General features: G+C 54.2%; 1 protein-coding gene across 2 annotated transcripts in view; it reads left to right on the forward strand.

Annotated features, from left to right (window-relative positions):
• Nucleotides 1–21,551, forward strand: part of LOC116958794 (C-terminal-binding protein 2-like) — a 57,161-nt gene that overhangs the window by 20,488 nt on the left and 15,122 nt on the right. The window contains exons 6-9 of one of the 2 annotated variants that reach the window (XM_076057657.1): nucleotides 644–850; nucleotides 8,982–9,196; nucleotides 9,970–10,100; nucleotides 15,036–15,141. In XM_076057657.1, the coding sequence (XP_075913772.1) occupies nucleotides 644–850; nucleotides 8,982–9,196; nucleotides 9,970–10,100; nucleotides 15,036–15,126 (644 nt within the window). In that variant the 3' untranslated portion in view covers nucleotides 15,127–15,141. Of the gene's footprint in view, nucleotides 1–643; nucleotides 851–8,981; nucleotides 9,197–9,969; nucleotides 10,101–15,013; nucleotides 15,142–21,551 lie in introns of both variants that reach the window. The other variant, XM_076057656.1, reaches the window with a different exon arrangement.

Here is a 21,551-nt window from a genome sequence, read left to right on the forward strand (position 1 = left end):
GGTGAGCGTCACACCACACGGAGTCACACCGCAGTGGGTCACACCACCCATGTGTGTGCGTGTGTGTGTCACTGTGTGAGTGTGTGCGTGTGTCTGTGTGTGTCTGTGTGTGTGTGTGTGACTGTGCGTGCGCGTGTGTACGTGCGTACGTGTGTGAATGTGTACGTGCGTGAATGTGTACGTGTGTGTGTGAGTGTGTGTATGTACGTGCGTGTGCGTGCGTGTGTGTCTGCGTATGTGTGAATGCGTGTGTGTGTGACTGCGCGTGTGTGTGAATGCGTGTGTGTGTGTACGTGTGTACGTGTGTGTGCGTGTGTACGTGTATGTGTACGTGTGTGTATGTGTGTGTGTGTGACTGCGTGTGTGTACGTGTGTGTGTGTACGTGTGTGTGACTGTGTGTGTGTGTGCGTGTGTGTACGTGTGTGTGTGTACGTGTGTGTGTACGTGTGTATGTGTGTGTGTACGTGTGTGTGAATGCGTGTGTGTGTACGTGTGTGTGTGTGTGTGACTGTGTGTCTGTGTGTGTGTGACTGTGTGTGTGACTGTCTGTGTGTGTGACTGTCTGTGTGTGTGACTGTCTGTGTGTGTGTGTCTGTGTGTGTGTGACTACGTGTCTGTGTCTGTGTGTGTGTACGTGTGCAGGCATCGCGGTGTGCAACGTGCCGGCGGTGTCGGTGGAGGAGAGCGCCGACTCGGCAATGTCCCTGGTGCTGAACCTGTACCGCCGCACTGCCTGGCTCCACCTGGGCCTCCGCCAGGGCGCCCGGGCCGCCTCCGTCGAGCACATCCGGGAGATGGCCGCAGGAGCCGCGCGCATCCGCGGGGAGACGCTGGGACTCATCGGCTTCGGTGGGGGGGGGGAGGAGTGGGAGACACGGGGAGACACGGGGAGACACGGGGAGACACGGGGAGACACGGGGAGACGCTGGGACTCATCGGCTTCGGTGGGGGGGGGGAGGAGTGGGAGACACGGGGAGACACGGGGAGACACGGGGAGACACGGGGAGACACGGGGAGACGCTGGGACTCATCGGCTTCGGTGGGGGGTGGGGGGAGGAGACACGGGGAGACGTGGGGACACGCGGGGAGACACGGGGAGGGGGAGACACTCACAGGGAGACGTGGGGAGACATGGGGAGGGGGAGACACGGGGAGACACTGGGACTCATCGGCTTCGGTGGGGGTGGGGGAGGAGTGGGAGAGACACTCATGGGGAGACACTCACAGGGAGACACGGGGAGACACGGGGAGACACTGGGACTCATCGGCTTCGGTGGGGGGGGGGGGGAGACACGGGGAGAGACACGGGGAGGGGGAGACACGGGGAGACACTGGGACTCATCGGCTTCGGTGGGGGGGGGGGGGAGACACGGGGAGAGACACTCATGGGGAGACACTCACAGGGAGACACGGGGAGACGCTGGGACTCATCGGCTTCGGTGGGGGTGGGGGGGAGACACGGGGAGAGACACGGGGAGACACGGGGAGACACGGGGAGACACTCACAGGGAGACGCTGGGACTCATCGGCTTCGGTGGGGGGGGGGGGAGTGGGAGACACTGGGAGACACTCACAGGGAGACACGGGGAGACGCTGGGACTCATCGGCTTCGGTGGGGGGGGGGGAGACACGGGGAGAGACACGGGGAGACACGGGGAGACACGGGGACTCATCGGCTTCGGTGGGGGGGGGGGAGACACGGGGAGAGACACGGGGAGACACTCACAGGGAGACGCTGGGACTCATCGGCTTCGGTGGGGGGGGGGGGGAGTGGGAGAGACACTGGGAGACAATCACGGGGAGACACGGGGAGACACTGGGACTCATCGGCTTCGGTGGGGGGGGGGGGGGGGAGGGGAGGGGAGACACGGGGAGACACGGGAAGGGGGAGACACTCACGGGGAGACACGGGGAGACACGGGGAGACGCTGGGACTCATCGGCTTCGGTGGGGGGGGGGGAGTGGGAGAGACACGGGGAGACACAGGGAGACACAGGGAGACACGGGGAGACACGGGGAGACACTGGGACTCATCGGCTTCGGTGGGGGGGGGGGGAGGAGACACGGGGAGACACGGGGAGGGGGAGACACTCACGGGGAGACACGGGGAGACACGGGGAGACGCTGGGACTCATCGGCTTCGGTGGGGGTGGGGGAGGAGTGGGAGAGACACGGGGAGACACTCACAGGGAGACACAGGGAGACACGGGGAGGGGGAGACACGGGGAGACGCTGGGACTCATCGGCTTCGGTGGGGGGGGGGGGAGACACGGGGAGAGACACGGGGAGACACGGGGAGACACTGGGACTCATCGGCTTCGGTGGGGGGGGGGGGGGAGGAGACACGGGGAGAGACACGGGGAGACACTCACAGGGAGACACTGGGACTCATCGGCTTCGGTGGGGGGGGGGGGGAGTGGGAGAGACACTGGGAGACAATCACGGGGAGACACGGGGAGACACTGGGACTCATCGGCTTCGGTGGGGGGGGGGGGGGGGAGGGGAGGGGAGACACGGGGAGACACGGGAAGGGGGAGACACTAACGGGGAGACACGGGGAGACACGGGGAGACACGGGGAGACACGGGGAGACACGGGGAGGGGGAGCCACTCACGGGGAGACACGGGGAGACACGGGGAGACGCTGGGACTCATCGGCTTCGGTGGGGGTGGGGGGAGGAGACACGGGGAGAGACACGGGGAGACACGGGGAGACACGGGGAGACACTGGGACTCATCGGCTTCGGTGGGGGGGGGGGAGGGAGACACGGGGAGACACTCACGGGGAGGGGGAGACACGGGGAGACACGGGGAGACACGGGGAGACACTCATGGGGAGACGCGGGGAGACGCGAGGAGACGCGGGGAGACGCGGGAGACACGGGGAGACACGGGGAGACACTCACGGGGAGGGGGAGACACGGGGAGACACGGGGAGACGCGGGGAGGGGGAGACACTCACGGGGAGACACGGGGAGACGCTGGGACTCATCGGCTTCGGTGGGAGTTGGGGGGGGAGACGCGGGGAGACACGAGGAGACGTGGGGACACGTGGGGAGACACGGGGAGGGGGAGACACTCACGGGGAGACACTCACGGGGAGACACTCACGGGGAGACACGGGGAGGGGGAGACACGGGGAGACGCTGGGACTCATCGGCTTCGGTGGGGGGGGGGAGGAGACACGGGGAAACACGGGGAGGGGGAGACACTCACGGGGAGACACGGGGAGATACTCACGGGGAGACACTCACGGGGAGAAACGGGGAGACGCGGGGAGACGCGGGGATGGAGAGACACACCAAGACAAAGATCCCCCGTGTAGCCTTAACAGACTGTAGGGTCAAGTGCTGTTAGCGAGTAGCAGTGCCTGTGAAGGCCGGCACGGTACACGAGGGGGTGGGTGGCCAGCACCACGCCCGACCGCCTTTGTCTCCCCAGTTGCTTGCGATGTTGACTACACTACACCGCACCAGGTACTCATTTGAGGCTGAGTCGACCTAGGGGAGGCCCGGGACCGGTTCAGATAATCGTCACTGGTGTTGGCCGTGAGCGGGAAATGAACCCGGGTCGCCAGGTTCATAGCGCAGCGTAGCGCTAACCGCTACACTATCGCTCCCCACACACACAGACACACACACTAACACACACACAGACACACACACTAACACACAAGACAACAACAACAACCGCCATTCGCCACTAAGTGGCGGTGACGTCACCACGACGCTTGTGCCAGGCCATGTGCACCCTGAGGCCACGTGAAGTGTCGAACGCCCGCTGGCAGGAGGTGACGGGGCAGACCCAGGTGCCACGGGTCGACTGACTGAGATGACTGGCTGATGCACCACCTGTGCCCCCTACTGTGCCAACCTGCTGTGCTTTAGCCACCCGGCACTCCGCTCGTTGTTGTGAGCGTCGCTCCTCCGCCCTCCGTTGTTGTTGGAGGGCGACTGCCTCCAACTGCCCAGTAGCGTCCTTCACGAGCCTCCTCCACAGAGGCCGATCTTGACACCGCTGGTACCGGTCATCGGCAAGTCCACTCAGCTCCACGTCCTCCTGTACCACATCACTCCATCTCTTCTCTAGCCCGTGCCTCGCCCGCTTAGCCCCCTCAATCCGGCCGAACAAAACCTGTTTCGGCATGCGGTGGCTGGGCATGCGGGCTACATGACCCAGCCATCGCAGCCTTGCCCGCCGGAGGAGCTCACCGATGGGACCTTGCCCAGATCTTTCAAGGATTTGTGAGCTCCTCACACAATCCAGTCTGGTTAAACCCAGGATGGATTGTAGGCAGGCCAGCTTAAATGTTTCTAACCGGCGAAGATGTTCCATTAGGGGGGTCCACGTTTCGCAAGCGTAGAGAAGGGAGGGAATGACCGTGGCGGAGAAGACCTGAAGCTTAGTGCGGAGCGACAGACCAGGTAGCTTCCACACAGCGTTACGCAACCGATGAAAAGATATTGCCGCTCGACTGATTCGGAGTGAGACCTCTGCTGTTAAACTGGAGCCAGTCATAAGCACACTGCCCAGGTATGGGAAACTCTCCACTCTCTCCACAACTGCCCCATCACCGATTGGGAGTTGTGGGGGTGGAGTGTCCGATGGTACAAAATACCCAGGCAGGTGCTTAGTTTTGGTGGGGCTGATGGTAAGGCCCCACCTCTTAGTGGCACGCTCCAGTCTCAGCAGCAGCATCTCCAACTCCTCCTCTGACTGAGCAGCTATTACCAAATCATCAGCATACATAACGTGGTTGAGCAATAGGGAGCCATCCCTTGACCGCACCCGGGCATCCATCAGCCTCCCATTATATCTGTACCATATGGAGATTCCCCCGGTACAGCTATTGAAGGCTTCACGAACTACGTGGTCAAAATAGATGTTAAATAATGTGGGAGCCAGAGAACATCCCTGTCGCACCCCAAGGTGTACAGGGAATGGCTCTGACTCCCGGCCACGTAGTTTTACCCGGGCCCGCTCACCATCATGAAGGTCCTTAATGATCATGAGCAGAGGGTCAGGTACTCCAAAAGCACGAAGAACGACCCATAGCCCAGGCCTACTGATGGTATCATAGGCCTTGACCAGGTCAATAAAGCAGAGATGTAGGTCTTGTTGGAATTCCCTACACCTCTGCTGTAGCAGACGGACAGAAAATATGGCATCTGTGCAGGACCGCCCTTTCCTGAAACCGCATTGGGGCTCCGCAAGCCTCTCCTCAGCGTGCCTGGCAAGGCGATGCTGAATAATCCTTGCCAGGACCTTTCCCGGCACACTGAGGAGTGAGATGCCCCTGTAGTTGTTACAGTCTGTGCGGTCCCCCTTCTTAAAAAGGGGGACCACCACGGCATCCTTCCAATCCTGTGGAACCCGTCCAGTGGTCCAGACTGTTGTTATGATGTCATATAGGGCAGTCTGTGCACAAACGCCACCCTCCCTCAGCATTTTGCTTTTGAGATCATCTCTGCCCGCTGCCTTTCCTGGTCTCAGACTCTGGATCGCCTTCAATACCTCCTCAGCAGATGGCACCTCAGCCAGCCACTCACAGGGGGTGACTTCTTCCAATATTTGAGGCACCGCAGCCTCAGCAGGGTCATCCTCACTTTGTGCCACGATGTTTTCCTGGCTGAGGGATTTTCCCTCCCCCAGGACCTCACAGAAATGCTCAGCAAATCTGCAAACCTGTTCCTGGGGGTCAGAGATTGGATCACCGTTTTTTCCCCTAATGATGGTAATAGGTGTGGCGCTGCAGGTTACTTTTTTGATGGAGTCAAATAGAGTTTTATGATCACGGGCCACTGAGGCAGGCTCCATCTCCTCAGCAACCCACGACCACCACCCATCCTTGCAGCGCCTCACGGCTCTCCGAACCTCCGAGCGAAGGCTGCGGTAAGCCTCCTCATTCTCTGACGTGGGATTCTGTAGCCGATGACAGTGGGCCTGTCGCTTTTTCTCAACCATCCTGAACACCTCTGTCAGCCAAGGGTCTCTGGGGAGGTCTGGACCGCGTACCCAAAGCAGCCATTGCAGCTGCATGAGTCACAGTCCTAAACCTCGCCCATTTACCCTTGGCATCAGGAGGAGTAGGGGACGATGCCAAACCCAGCCGCAAGCGATGATGAAATTCTCGCTTGCAACATTCATCAGATAACTGAGACCAGGCCACTTTATGTTGGAATGGGGTCCTGGGTGTACACCCACCACCGGAGTGGAAGAATGGCAGGCGCATCTTACAGATGACTAGTCGATGGTCAGAGGGCAGATCAGCTCCACGGTAGGTCCTGGTGTCAAGGACATGGGCTCGCATTCGCTGGTCCGTCACTATGTAGTCCAGCAGATGTTCTTGCTTGGACCCGGCATGCATCCATGATGTTGTGTGGATGCGCCGATGCCGGAACAGCGTGTTGGTAATTACAAGCCCATGGGCTGCACACAAATCTAGCAGCCTCCTACCGTTGTTATTGAGCTGATCTGGCCCATGCCCTCCAATCACTCCAGACCAGGTGCCAGTATCATGACCAACTCGGGCATTGAAGTCACCCAACATGATGACTCTATCCCGAGGGGCCACTTTAGCCAGCACCTGTGACAGGAGGTCATAGAAGGCATCTGACTCATCGGCTTTGCCTGCATCCCTCCACGGATGTTCATCTTCGGTGGGGGCATAAGTAACCACGACCACCATTCCTCGCCTCCGGTTGATGGGAAGGCGAGCCCAAAGTAGCCTGGGGCTTACAGCTTCCCACACCTCACCGCCACGCTCCCACGCCCCCTTCATTCTTTTGTTCAAAAGAAGACGCACACCCTGTTGTTTGGCAGTCTGCTGCCCCGAGTAGAGGGACTGTCCACCCCTCATGGTGGCAGGAGCCAGAGCCGGTCCACCGGACCTCCTGAATGCCGCATAGATCCAGGCGGTACCGGTCCAGCTCCCGACAGAGGAGTGGCAGCCTCTCCTCCGCAGTGACTGTTCGAACATTCCACGTGGCCACCCGTAGTGGCTTTTCGTTGTTTCTGGAGTAGCCCCGAGGGTAGGTATTCAATCTCCTGGCTCCGCCAATTGGGGTTTGGCCAGGAGACGTCATAGACGCCTGGCCCCCCGGGGCCTCCGGCACAAGCTCATTAGTTACATATTTCAGTTTAACTCGTGGTTTAGTGGTAATTAATTGAAGGTGAAGGGGTTACCAGCCCCTCGCACCCGTCCAGAGCCCCCGTTTAGCCCCTGTGGTGGACACATATGCCATGAGGGGAGGAGCCAATCAATATTGGATCTCCCCCCACAGCACTGTCCACAAAAGAGTTGCCCGTCCGGCACCGCGAGGAGGTAGGGGGTTGTTTTGCCGGACACACACTGACACACACACACACTGACACACACACACACTGACCCACACTGACACTGACACACACACTGACACACACACACACTAACACACACAGACACACACACACTGACACACACACACTGACACACACACACACACACTGACACACACACACACCGACACACACACCGACACACACACTGACACACACACACTGACACACACACTCACACACAGACACACACACACTGACACACACACACACACTGACACACACACACACTGACACACACACACACACTGACACACTGACACACACACTGACACACACACACTGACACACAGACACACACACACACACTGACACACACACACACTGACACACACACACTGACACACACTGACACACACACACTGACACACACACAGACACACACACACTGACACACACAGACACACACACACTGACACACACACACACAGACACACACACACTGACACACACAGACACACGCACTGACACACACACAGACACACACACACACTGACACACACAGACACACACACTGACACACACTGACACACACACTGACACACACAGACACACACTGACACACCGACACACACACAGTAACTGACACACAGACACACTGACACACACACACTGACACACACACACACACTGACACACACACACTGACACACACTGACACACACACTGACACACACAGACACACACTGACACACCGACACACACACACTGACACACAAACACACACACACTGACACACACACACACACACTGACACACACACACTGACACACAGACACACACACACACAGTAACACACACACTGACACACACACACACTGACACACACACACACTGACACACACACTAACACACTGACACACACTGACACACCGACACACAGACACACACAGACACACACACACACTGACAGACACACACACACTGACACACACACAGACACACCGACACACACACACTGACACACAGACACACTGACACACACACACTGACACACACACTAACACACTGACACACACACTAACACACACACACACTAAGACACACACACACACACTAACACACACACACTGACACACACACACACACTGACACACACACACTGACACACACTGACACACAGACACACACACTGACACACACACACTGACACACACACACACTAACACACACACACACTGACACAGACACACACTGACCCACACACACACACACTGACACACAGACACACACACACACACTGACACACACACACACTGACACACACACTGACCCACACACACACTGACACACACTGACATACAGACACACACACTGACACACACACACTGACACACACACACTGACACACACACACACTAACACACACACAGACACACACTGACACACACAGACACACACTGACCCACACACACACACACTGACACACAGACACACACACACACTGACACACACACACACACTGACACACACACACTAAGACACACACACACACACTAAGACACACACACACACTAACACACACACACACACTGACACACAGACACACACACACACTGACACCTCGCCTTTCACCCCCCACCCCCTACCCCCACCGCCCCAGGCCGCGTGGGCCAGGCCGTGGCCCTCCGTGCCGCTGCGTTTGGCTTCCGCGTCGTCTTCCACGACCCCCACGTGGCGCCTGGCATGGAGCGGGCGCTGGGCGTGGAGCGAGCTCCCTCGCTGCTGCAGCTGCTCCGCGCCAGTGACTGTGTGAGTCTACACTGCTCCCTGGACCAGCACAGCCACCACCTGCTCAACGACTTCACCATCAAGCAGGTAGGCGACGTTTGGGGGGGGGCGACGTTTGGGGGGGGCGACGTTTGGGGGGGCGACGTTTGGGGGGCGACGTTTGGGGGGCGACGTTCGCCACGACGTTACGGGCACGACCATCATTTATAGGGGATGTGGAGACGTATGTGATGGGGGCGATGGTGGTGGTGGTGATGGTGATGATGGTGGTGGTGATGGTGGTGATGGTGGTGATGGTGGTGGTGGTGGTGATGGTGGTGGTGATGGTGGTGATGGTGGTGGTGATGGTGGTGGTGATGATGATGGTGATAATGATGATAATGATGATGGTGATGATGATGGTGATGATGATGGTGATGATGATGGTGATGATGATGGTGGTGATGATGGTGGTGATGATGATGGTGGTGATGGTGGTGATGGTGGTTGTGGTGGTGATGATGATGATGGTGGTGGTGGTGGTGATGATGATGGTGGTAGTGGTGATGATGATGATGGTGGTGGTGGTGATGATGATGGTGGTGGTGGTGGTGATGATGGTGGTGGTGGTGGTGATGATGGTGGTGGTGGTGATGATGATGATGGTGGTGGTGATGATGGCAGTGATGGTGATGGTGGTGATGATGTGACAGATGAGACACGGAGTGTTCCTGGTGAACACGGCACGTGGAGGACTTGTGGATGAACACGCTCTCACCGTGGTGATGGTGATGGTGGTGGTGATGATGATGGTGGTGATGGTGATGGTGGTGATGGTGATGATGGTGGTGATGGTGGTGGTGATGGTGTTGATGTAACAGATGAGACACGGAGTGTTCCTGGTGAACACGGCACGTGGAGGACTTGTGGATGAACACGCTCTTGCTGTAGCGCTCAGGGAAGGGCGGATCCGGGGAGCCGCGCTCGATGTACACGAGAGTGAACCCTTCAGGTGAACAACAACAACAACATCAACATCATCATCTACAACATCATCATCATCAACATCATCTACAACATCAACATCATCTACAACATCTACAACATCATCATCTACAACATCTAAAACATCTACATCATGACTGTAGAGTGAACCCTTCAGGTGAACAACAACAACAACATCATCTACATCATCATCTACTACATCATCATCTACTACATCATCTACATAATCATCTACAACATCTACAACATCATCATCATCTACAACATCTACAACATCATCATCATCTACAACATCTACATCATCATCTACAACATCTACAACATCTACATCATGACTGTAGAGTGAACCCTTCAGGTGAACAACAACAACAACATCAACATCATCTACAACATCATCTACATCATCATCATCATCTATAACATCTACTACATTATCTACATCATAATCTACAACATCTACAACATCATCATCATCTACAACATCTACATCATGACTGTAGAGTGAACCCTTCAGGTGAACAACAACAACAACATCAACATCATCTACATCATCATCAACTACAACATCTACAACATCAACATCATCATCTACAACATCAACATCATCTACAACATCTACTACATCATCATCTACAACATCATCTACAACATCATCATCTACAACATGTACTACATCATCTACATCATCATCTACAACATCATCTACAACATCATCTACAACATTTACAACGTCTACATCGTGACTGTAGAGTGAACCCTTCAGGTGAACAACAACAACAACTACAACATCTACAACATCATCTACATCATCTACAACATCTACTACATCTACATCATCTACAACATCTACTACATCATCATCTACAACATCTACAACATCATCTACATCATCTACAACATCTACAACATCATCTACAACATCTACTACATCTGCAACATCATCATCTACAACATCTACTACATCTACATCATCATCTACATCATCATCATCTACAACATCTACATCATCATTTACACCATCTGCAACATCTACATCATCATCTACAACATCTACATCATGACTGTAGAGTGAACCCTTCAGGTGAACCACAACAACAACATCATCTACAACATCATCATCTACTACATCATTTACATCATCTACATCATCATCTACAACATGTACAACATCTACATCATCTACAACATCTACAACATCTACATCATCACTGTAGAGTGAACCCTTCAGGTGAACAACAACATCAACATCATCTACATCATCATCTACAACATCATCATCTACTACATCATCTACATCATCATCATCTACAACATCTACTACATCATCTACATCATCATCATCTACTACATCATCTACATCATCATCTACAACATCTACAACATCATCATCATCTACAACATCTACAACATCTACATCATGACTGTAGAGTGAACCCTTCAGGTGAACAACATCATCTACATCATCTACAACATCTACTACATCTACATCATCATCATCTACAACATCTACTACATCTACATCATAATCTACAACATCTACAATATCATCATCATCTACATCATCTACAACATCATCTATATCATCTACAACATCTACATCATCTACATCATCGTCATCTACATCATCATCATCTACAACATCTACATCATCATCTACAACATCATCATCTACAACATCTACAACATCTACATCATGACTATAGAGTGAACCCTTCAGGTGAACAACAACTACAACATCTACAACATCATCTACAACATCTACAACATCATCTACATCATGACTATAGAGTGAACCCTTCAGGTAAACAACAACAACAACATCTACATCATCATCTACAACATCTACATCATCTACATCATCATCATCTACATCATCATCATCTACATCATCATCTACATCATCACGAGAGTGAACCCTTCAGGTGAACACCATCATCATCACCATCATCGTGAACATCATCACAAGAGAGAGGATAATGGAGGGAGATGCAGAGAGATATGTTGATGGTGATGTTGATGATGTTGATAATGTAATGATGGTGATGTTGATGATGATGTTGATGATGGTGATGTTGATGATATAATGATGGTGATGTTGATGATGGTGTTGATGATGGTGATGTTGATGATATAATGTTGATGATGTTGATAATGTAATGATGGTGATGTTGATATAATGATGGTGATGTTGTGATACTTGTGATGATGTTAATGATGATATGATGGTGATGTTGATGATGATGTTGATGATGCTGCTAATGTTGTTGATGTTATTGCTGATGATGTTGTTGATGTTGTTGCTGTTATTGCTGTTGTTGTTGACGTTGTTGTTGTTGTGACCAGCTTTCTGGTCAGGCCCTCTGAAGGACGCTAATGTTGTTGTTGACGTTGTTGTTATATTCTTGGTTCTTTCGGTAAAGTCGCCACGTAGATAGGGAAACAATCAAATAATAAAAATATAAAACAATAAAATTTTCACGACGTTTCGACTGCAACACAAGCATTCATCATCAGGCGCGAAAAACCACAGCAAGAAATTTTGAAAAAAAAGTGGCGTTTTTTTTTAACGTTAGCACCACGGAGAGCGATTTGACAGTCATTCAGATGGACGAGTCCATCTATGTTCGGAAAAGAGGAGGGGGGGAGACGAAAAATAATGGATGCGGTCTGAAAGCCACCTTAAGCGTGAACGATCAATTAAGACCCGAAATGGTTTATCGAATCCTTCCAATGATTGCTAAGCCAGAATCCATCTTCTCGGTTGAAATTGTCTCTGTGTTTGTATATGTGTATAGCCTCGTGAACAGATCTCTCATGGTAACTGTAAGGGTGAACGATCAATTAAGACCCGAAATGGTTTATCGAATCCTTCCAATGATTGCTAAGCCAGAATCCATCTTCTCGGTTGAAATTGTCTCCGTGTTTGTATATGTGGATAGCCTCGTGAACAGATCTCTCATGGTAACCGTAAGGGTGAACGATCAATTAAGACCCGAAATGGTTTATCGAATCCTTCCAATGATTGCTAAGCCAGAATCCATCTTCTCGGTTGAAATTGTCTCCGTGTTTGTATATGTGGATAGCCTCGTGAACAGATCTCTCATGGTAGCTGTAAGGGTGAACGAGCAATTAAGACCCGAAATGGTTTATCGAATCCTTCCAATGATTGCTAAGCCAGAATCCATCTTCTCGGTTGAAATTGTCTCCGTGTTTGTATATGTGGATAGCCTCGTGAACAGATCTCTCATGGTAACCGTAAGGGTGAACGATCAATTAAGACCCGAAATGGTTTATCGAATCCTTCCAATGATTGCTAAGCCAGAATCCATCTTCTCGGTTGAAATTGTCTCCGTGTTTGTATATGTGGATAGCCTCGTGAACAGATCTCTCATGGTAACCGTAAGGGTGAACGAGCAATTAAGACCCGAAATGGTTTATCGAATCCTTCCAATGATTGCTAAGCCAGAATCCATCTTCTCGGTTGAAATTGTCTCTGTGTTTGTATATGTGAATTCCCCTCGTGAACGGATCTCTCATGGTAGCCAGATGGCTTGCAGAGAACCTCTGTCTTGGAGAAGTCAATGTCATGTGAGTCTATTGAATTATAACAATGATCTGCCACGGCCGAGGTGTTGGTCCTACCGTGTTTCAGGTCTGCTTTGTGTTCACGAATGCGGTCCGAGACATGGCGTTTGGTTTCTCCAATGTAACAACTACCACAGAGGCAACTTAGTTTGTAGACGCCAGGGTACTGTATGTCCGGAATCAAATCTTTTACAGACGGAACCAGATCACGGATTTTATGTAATGTTTAATTTTTATTTTTTTATTAATTTTTCATTGTTTCCCTTCCACGTGACTTTACCGAAAGAACCAAAGAATGTTCTTTTTCGATTTAAATTTCGATTTAAAGCTTTCGTGACTGCAATGATTCATCTTCTTTGGTTCTTTCGGTAAAGTCACGTAGAATGAGAATAAAATAATACATTGATCAAATAAAATAACACAATGATATTCTCACGACGTTTCGGCCACAACACAAGCGGCCTTCATCAGGTGAAGGGACGAGACTGTCTGGTAGGACAGCGCTGTCCCAACCTGCTGTGCTGCCCTCACGTGGCGTGGTTCAATCTAGTCCCTTCACCTGATGAAGGCCGCTTGTGTTGTGGCCGAAACGTCGTGAGAATATTATTATTGTGTTATTTTATTTTATCAATTTATTATTTTATTCTCATTGTACGTGGTGACTTTACCGAAAGAACCAAAGAAGATGAATATGCTCTTGTTGTTGTTGTTGTGACCCCAGCTTCTCGTCGGGACCTCTGAAGGATGCTGTTGTTGTTGACGTTGTTGTTGTAGTTGTTGTTTATGTTGTTGTTGTTGTGACCCCAGCTTCTTATCGGGCCCTCTGAAGGACGCTAATGTTGACGTTGTTGTTGTTGTTGATGATGTTGTTGTTGTTGTGACCCCAGCTTCTTGTCAGGCCCTTTGAAGGACGCTAATGTTGACGTTGTTGATGTTATATTCTTAGTTTTTTCGGTAAAGTCAACGTGACTTTACCGAAAAAACTAAGAATATGAATTACTGCAGTCACGAAAGCTTTAAATCAAAAGTTGTTGATGTTGTTGTTGACGTTGTTGATGTTGTTGTTGTTGTGACCCCAGCTTCTTGTCAGGCCCTCTGAAGGACGCTAATGTTGACGTTGTTGATGTTGTTGACGTTGTTGTTGATGTTGACGTTGTTGATGTTGTTGATGTTGTTGTTGATGTTGTTGTTGACGTTGTTGATGTTGTTGACGTTGTTGTTGTGACCCCAGCTTCTCGTCGGGCCCTCTGAAGGACGCTAATGTTGACGTTGTTGATGTTGTTGTTGACGTTGTTGTTGATGTTGTTGTTGACGTTGTTGTTGTTGTGACCCCAGCTTCTTGTCGGGCCCTCTGAAGGATGCGCCCAACTTGCTGTGCTGCCCCCACGTGGCGTGGTTCAGTGATCAGGCAGCCACGGAGACGCGGGAGGAGGCCGCCCGGGAGATGAGGAGGGCCATCACCGGTGAGTCGCACCATCATCATCACCATCACCACCAACACCATCACCACCATCAACACCGTCACCACCGCCACCACCGCCACCACCGCCATCACCACCGTCACCATACCATGTGACCACCCCTCAGCCCCGCCCACCTTCCAAGTCGAGCTCCTTCTAGAAGAATCCAGAGAGCTCCTTTAGACCATGTGACCGCCCCTCAGCCCCGCCCACCTTCCAGCTCGAGCTCCTTCTAGAAGGATCCAGAGAGCTCCTTTAGACCATGTGACCACCCCTCAGCCCCGCCCACCTTCCAGGTCGAGCTCCTTCTAGAAGGATCCAGAGATGCTCCTTTAGACCATGTGACCGCCCCTCAGCCCCGCCCACCTTCCACGTCGAGCTCCTTCTAGAAGGATCCAGAGAGCTCCTTTAGACCATGTGACCGCCCCTCAGCCCCGCCCACCTTCCACGTCGAGCTCCTTCTAGAAGGATCCAGAGAGCTCCTTTAGACCATGTGACCGTCCCTCAGCCCCGCCCACCTTCCAGGTCGAGCTCCTTCTAGAAGGATCTAGAGATGCTCCTTTAGACCATGTGACCACCCCTCAGCCCCGCCCACCTTCCACGCCGAGCTCCTTCTAGAAGGATCCAGAGAGCTCCTTTAGACCATGTGACCACCCCTCAGCCCCGCCCACCTTCCACGTCGAGCTCCTTCTAGAAGAATCCAGAGAGCTCCTTTAGACCATGTGACCGCCCCTCAGCCCCGCCCACCTTCCAGGCCGAGCTCCTTCTAGAAGGATCCAGAGAGCTCCTTTAGACCATGTGACCGCCCCTCAGCCCCGCCCACCTTCCACATCAAGCTCCTTCTAAAAGGATCCAGAGAGCTCCTTTAGACCATGTGACCGCCCCTCAGCCCCGCCCACCTTCCACGTCGAGCTCCTTCTAGAAGGATCCAGAGAGCTCCTTTAGACCATGTGACCGCCCCTCAGCCCCGCCCACCTTCCACGTCGAGCTCCTTCTAGAAGGATCCAGAGAGCTCCTTTAGACCATGTGACCGCCCCTCAGGCCCGCCCACCTTCCACCTCGAGCTCCTTCTAGAAGGATCTAGAGATGCTCCTTTAGACCATGTGACCGCCCCTCAGCCCCGCCCACCTTCCACGTCGAGCTCCTTCTAGAAGGATCTAGAGATACTCCTTTAGACCATGTGACCGCCCCTCAGCCCTGCTCCCTTTCCAGGTCGAGCTCCTTCTAGAAGGATCCAGAGAGCTCCTTTAGACCATGTGACCGCCCCTCAGCCCCGCCCACCTTCAACGTCGAGCTCCTTCTAGAAGGATCCAGAGATGCTCCTTTAGACCATGTGACCGCCCCTCAGCCCCGCCCACCTTCCACGTCGAGCTCCTTCTAGAAGGATCTAGAGATGCTCCTTTAGACCATGTGACCGCCCCTCAGCCCCGCCCACTTTCCAGGTCTCCCGAGCTCCTTCTAGAAGGATCCAGAGAGCTCCTTTAGACCATGTGACCGCCCCTCAGCCCCGCCCACCTTCCAGGTCGAGCTCCTTCTAGAAGGATCTAGAGATGCTCCTTTAGTTCATGTGACCGCCCCTCAGCCCCGCCCACCTTCCAGCTCGAGCTCCTTCTAGAAGGATCCAGAGAGCTCCTTTAGACCATGTGACCGCCCCTCAGCCCCGCCCACCTTCCACGTCGAGCTCCTTCTAGAAGGATCCAGAGAGCTCCTTTAGACCATGTGACCGCCCCTCAGCCCCGCCCACCTTCCAGGTCGAGCTCCTTCTAGAAGGATCCAGAGATGCTCCTTTAGACCATGTGACCGCCCCTCAGCCCCGCCCACTTTCCAGCTCGAGCTCCTTCTAGAAGGATCCAGAGAGCTCCTTTAGACCATGTGACCGCCCCTCAGCCCCGCCCACCTTCCACGTCGAGCTCCTTCTAGAAGGATCCAGAGAGCTCCTTTAGACCATGTGACCGCCCCTCAGGCCCGCCCACCTTCCACCTCGAGCTCCTTCTAGAAGGATCTAGAGATGCTCCTTTAGACCATGTGACCGCCCCTCAGCCCCGCCCACCTTCCACGTCGAGCTCCTTCTAGAAGGATCTAGAGATACTCCTTTAGATCATGTGACCGCCCCTCAGCCCTGCCCACTTTCCAGGTCGAGCTCCTTCTAGAAGGATCCAGAGAGTTCCTTTAGACCATGTGACCGCCCCTCAGCCCCGCCCACCTTCCACGTCGAGCTCCTTCTAGAAGGATCCAGAGATGCTCCTTTAGACCATGTGACCGCCCCTCAGCCCCGCCCACCTTCCACGTCGAGCTCCTTCTAGAAGGATCTAGAGATGCTCCTTTAGACCATGTGACCGCCCCTCAGCCCCGCCCACTTTCCAGGTCTCCCGAGCTCCTTCTAGAAGGATCCAGAGAGCTCCTTTAGACCATGTGACCGCCCCTCAGCCCCGCCCACCTTCCAGGTCGAGCTCCTTCTAGAAGGATCTAGAGATGCTCCTTTAGTTCATGTGACCGCCCCTCAGCCCCGCCCACCTTCCAGCTCGAGCTCCTTCTAGAAGGATCCAGAGAGCTCCTTTAGACCATGTGACCGCCCCTCAGCCCCGCCCACCTTCCAGGTCGAGCTCCTTCTAGAAGGATCTAGAGATGCTCCTTTAGACCATGTGACCGCCCCTCAGCCCCGCCCACCTTCCACGTCGAGCTCCTTCTAGAAGGATCTAGAGATGCTCCTTTAGATCATGTCACCGCCCCTCAGCCCCGCCCACCTTCCACCTCGAGCTCCTTCTAGAAGGATATAGAGATGCTCCTTTAGACCATGTGACCGCCCCTCAGCCCCGCCCACCTTCCACCTCGAGCTCCTTCTAGAAGGATATAGAGATGCTCCTTTAGACCATGTGACCGCCCCTCAGCCCCGTCCACCTTCCACCTCGAGCTCCTTCTAGAAGGATATAGAGATGCTCCTTTAGACCATGTGACCGCCCCTCAGCCCCGCCCACCTTCCACGTCGAGCTCCTTCTAGAAGGATCTAGAGATGCTCCTTTAGACCATGTGACCGCCCCTCAGCCCCGCCCACTTTCCAGGTCTCCCGAGCTCCTTCTAGAAGGATCCAGAGAGCTCCTTTAGACCATGTGACCGCCCCTCAGCCCCGCCCACCTTCCAGGTCGAGCTCCTTCTAGAAGGATCTAGAGATGCTCCTTTAGTTCATGTGACCGCCCCTCAGCCCCGCCCACCTTCCAGCTCGAGCTCCTTCTAGAAGGATCCAGAGAGCTCCTTTAGACCATGTGACCGCCCCTCAGCCCCGCCCACCTTCCAGGTCGAGCTCCTTCTAGAAGGATCTAGAGATGCTCCTTTAGACCATGTGACCGCCCCTCAGCCCCGCCCACCTTCCACGTCGAGCTCCTTCTAGAAGGATCTAGAGATGCTCCTTTAGATCATGTCACCGCCCCTCAGCCCCGCCCACCTTCCACCTCGAGCTCCTTCTAGAAGGATATAGAGATGCTCCTTTAGACCATGTGACCGCCCCTCAGCCCCGCCCACCTTCCACCTCGAGCTCCTTCTAGAAGGATATAGAGATGCTCCTTTAGACCATGTGACCGCCCCTCAGCCCCGTCCACCTTCCACCTCGAGCTCCTTCTAGAAGGATATAGAGATGCTCCTTTAGACCATGTGACCGCCCCTCAGCCCCGCCCACCTTCCAGCTCGAGCTCCTACTAGAAGGATCCAGAGAGCTCCTTTAGACCATGTGACCGCCCCTCAGCCCCGCCCACCTTCCACGTCGAGGTCCTTCTAGAAGGATCCAGAGAGCTCCTTTACACCATGTGACCGCCCCTCAGCCCCGCCCACCTTCCAGGTCTCTCGAGCTCCTTCTAGAAGGATCCAGAGAGCTCCGTTAGACCATATGACCGCCCCTCAGCCCCGCCCACCTTCCACGTCGAGCTCCTTCTAGAAGGATCCAGAGAGCTCCTTTAGACCATGTGACCGCCCCTCAGCCCCGCCCACCTTCCAGGCCGAGCTCCTTCTAGAAGGATCCAGAGAGCTCCTTTAGACCATGTGACCGCCCCTCAGACCCGCCCACCTTCCACGTCAAGCTCCTTCTAGAAGGATCCACAGAGAGCTCCTTTAGACCATGTGACCGCCCCTCAGCCCCGCCCACCTTCCACGTCGAGCTCCTTCTAGAAGGATCCAGAGAGCTCCGTTAGACCATGTGACCGCCCCTCAGCCCCGCCCACCTCCCACGTCGAGCTCCTTCTAGAAGGATCCAGAGAGCTCCTTTAGACCATGTGACCACCCCTCAGCCCCGCCCACCTTCCACGTCGAGCTCCTTCTAGAAGGATCCAGAGAGCTCCTTTAGACCATGTGACCGCCCCTCAGCCCCGCCCACCTTCCAGGCCGAGCTCCTTCTAGAAAGATCCAGAGAGCTCCTTTAGACCATGTGACCGCCCCTCAGCCCCGCCCACCTTCCACGTCAAGCTCCTTCTAAAAGGATCCAGAGAGCTCCTTTAGACCATGTGACCGCCCCTCAGCCCCGCCCACCTTCCACGTCGAGCTCCTTCTAGAAGGATCCAGAGAGCTCCTTTAGACCATGTGACCTCCCCTCAGCCCTGCCCACCTTCCACGTCGAGCTCCTTCTAGAAGGATCCAGAGAGCTCCTTTAGACCATGTGACCGCCCCTCAGGCCCGCCCACCTTCCACCTCGAGCTCCTTCTAGAAGGATCTAGAGATGCTCCTTTAGACCATGTGACCGCCCCTCAGCCCCGCCCACCTTCCACATCGAGCTCCTTCTAGAAGGATCTAGAGATACTCCTTTAGACCATGTGACCGCCCCTCAGCCCTGCCCACTTTCCAGGTCGAGCTCCTTCTAGAAGGATCTAGAGATGCTCCTTTAGACCATGTGACCGCCCCTCAGCCCCGCCCACCTTCCACGTCGAGCTCCTTCTAGAAGGATCCAGAGAGCTCCTTTAGACCATGTGACCGCCCCTCAGCCCCGCCCACCTTCCAGGCCGAGCTCCTTCTAGAAGGATCCAGAGAGCTCCTTTAGACCATGTGACCGCCCCTCAGCCCCGCCCACCTTCCACGTCAAGCTCCTTCTAAAAGGATCCAGAGAGCTCCTTTAGACCATGTGACCGCCCCTCAGCCCCGCCCACCTTCCACGTCGAGCTCCTTCTAGAAGGATCCAGAGAGCTCCTTTAGACCATGTGACCGCCCCTCAGCCCCGCCCACCTTCCACGTCGAGCGCCTTCTAGAAGGATCCAGAGAGCTCCTTTAGACCATGTGACCGCCCCTCAGGCCCGCCCACCTTCCACCTCGAGCTCCTTCTAGAAGGATCTAGAGATGCTCCTTTAGACCATGTGACCGCCCCTCAGCCCCGCCCACCTTCCACGTCGAGCTCCTTCTAGAAGGATCTAGAGATACTCCTTTAGACCATGTGACCGCCCCTCAGCCCTGCTCCCTTTCCAGGTCGAGCTCCTTCTAGAAGGATCCAGAGAGCTCCTTTAGACCATGTGACCGCCCCTCAGCCCCGCCCACCTTCCAGGTCGAGCTCCTTCTAGAAGGATCCAGAGATGCTCCTTTAGACCATGTGACCGCCCCTCAGCCCCGCCCACCTTCCAGCTCGAGCTCCTTCTAGAAGGATCCAGAGAGCTCCTTTAGACCATGTGACCGCCCCTCAGCCCCGCCCACCTTCCACGTCGAGCTCCTTCTAGAAGGATCCAGAGAGCTCCTTTAGACCATGTGACCGCCCCTCAGGCCCGCCCACCTTCCACCTCGAGCTCCTTCTAGAAGGATCTAGAGATGCTCCTTTAGACCATGTGACCGCCCCTCAGCCCCGCCCACCTTCCACGTCGAGCTCCTTCTAGAAGGATCCAGAGAGCTCCTTTAGACCATGTGACCGCCCCTCAGGCCCGCCCACCTTCCACCTCGAGCTCCTTCTAGAAGGATCTAGAGATGCTCCTTTAGACCATGTGACCGCCCCTCAGCCCCGCCCACCTTCCACGTCGAGCTCCTTCTAGAAGGATCTAGAGATACTCCTTTAGATCATGTGACCGCCCCTCAGCCCTGCCCACTTTCCAGGTCGAGCTCCTTCTAGAAGGATCCAGAAAGCTCCTTTAGACCATGTGACCGCCCCTCAGCCCCGCCCACCTTCCACGTCGAGCTCCTTCTAGAAGGATCCAGAGATGCTCCTTTAGACCATGTGACCGCCCCTCAGCCCCGCCCACCTTCCACGTCGAGCTCCTTCTAGAAGGATCTAGAGATGCTCCTTTAGACCATGTGACCGCCCCTCAGCCCCGCCCACTTTCCAGGTCTCCCGAGCTCCTTCTAGAAGGATCCAGAGAGCTCCTTTAGACCATGTGACCGCCCCTCAGCCCCGCCCACCTTCCAGGTCGAGCTCCTTCTAGAAGGATCTAGAGATGCTCCTTTAGTTCATGTGACCGCCC

This window comes from Petromyzon marinus, chromosome 83 (genome assembly GCF_048934315.1).
Source record: "Petromyzon marinus isolate PM22_M1 ecotype Great Lakes invasive population chromosome 83, UKy_Petmar_22M1.pri1.0, whole genome shotgun sequence".
NCBI lineage: Eukaryota > Metazoa > Chordata > Hyperoartia > Petromyzontiformes > Petromyzontidae > Petromyzon > Petromyzon marinus.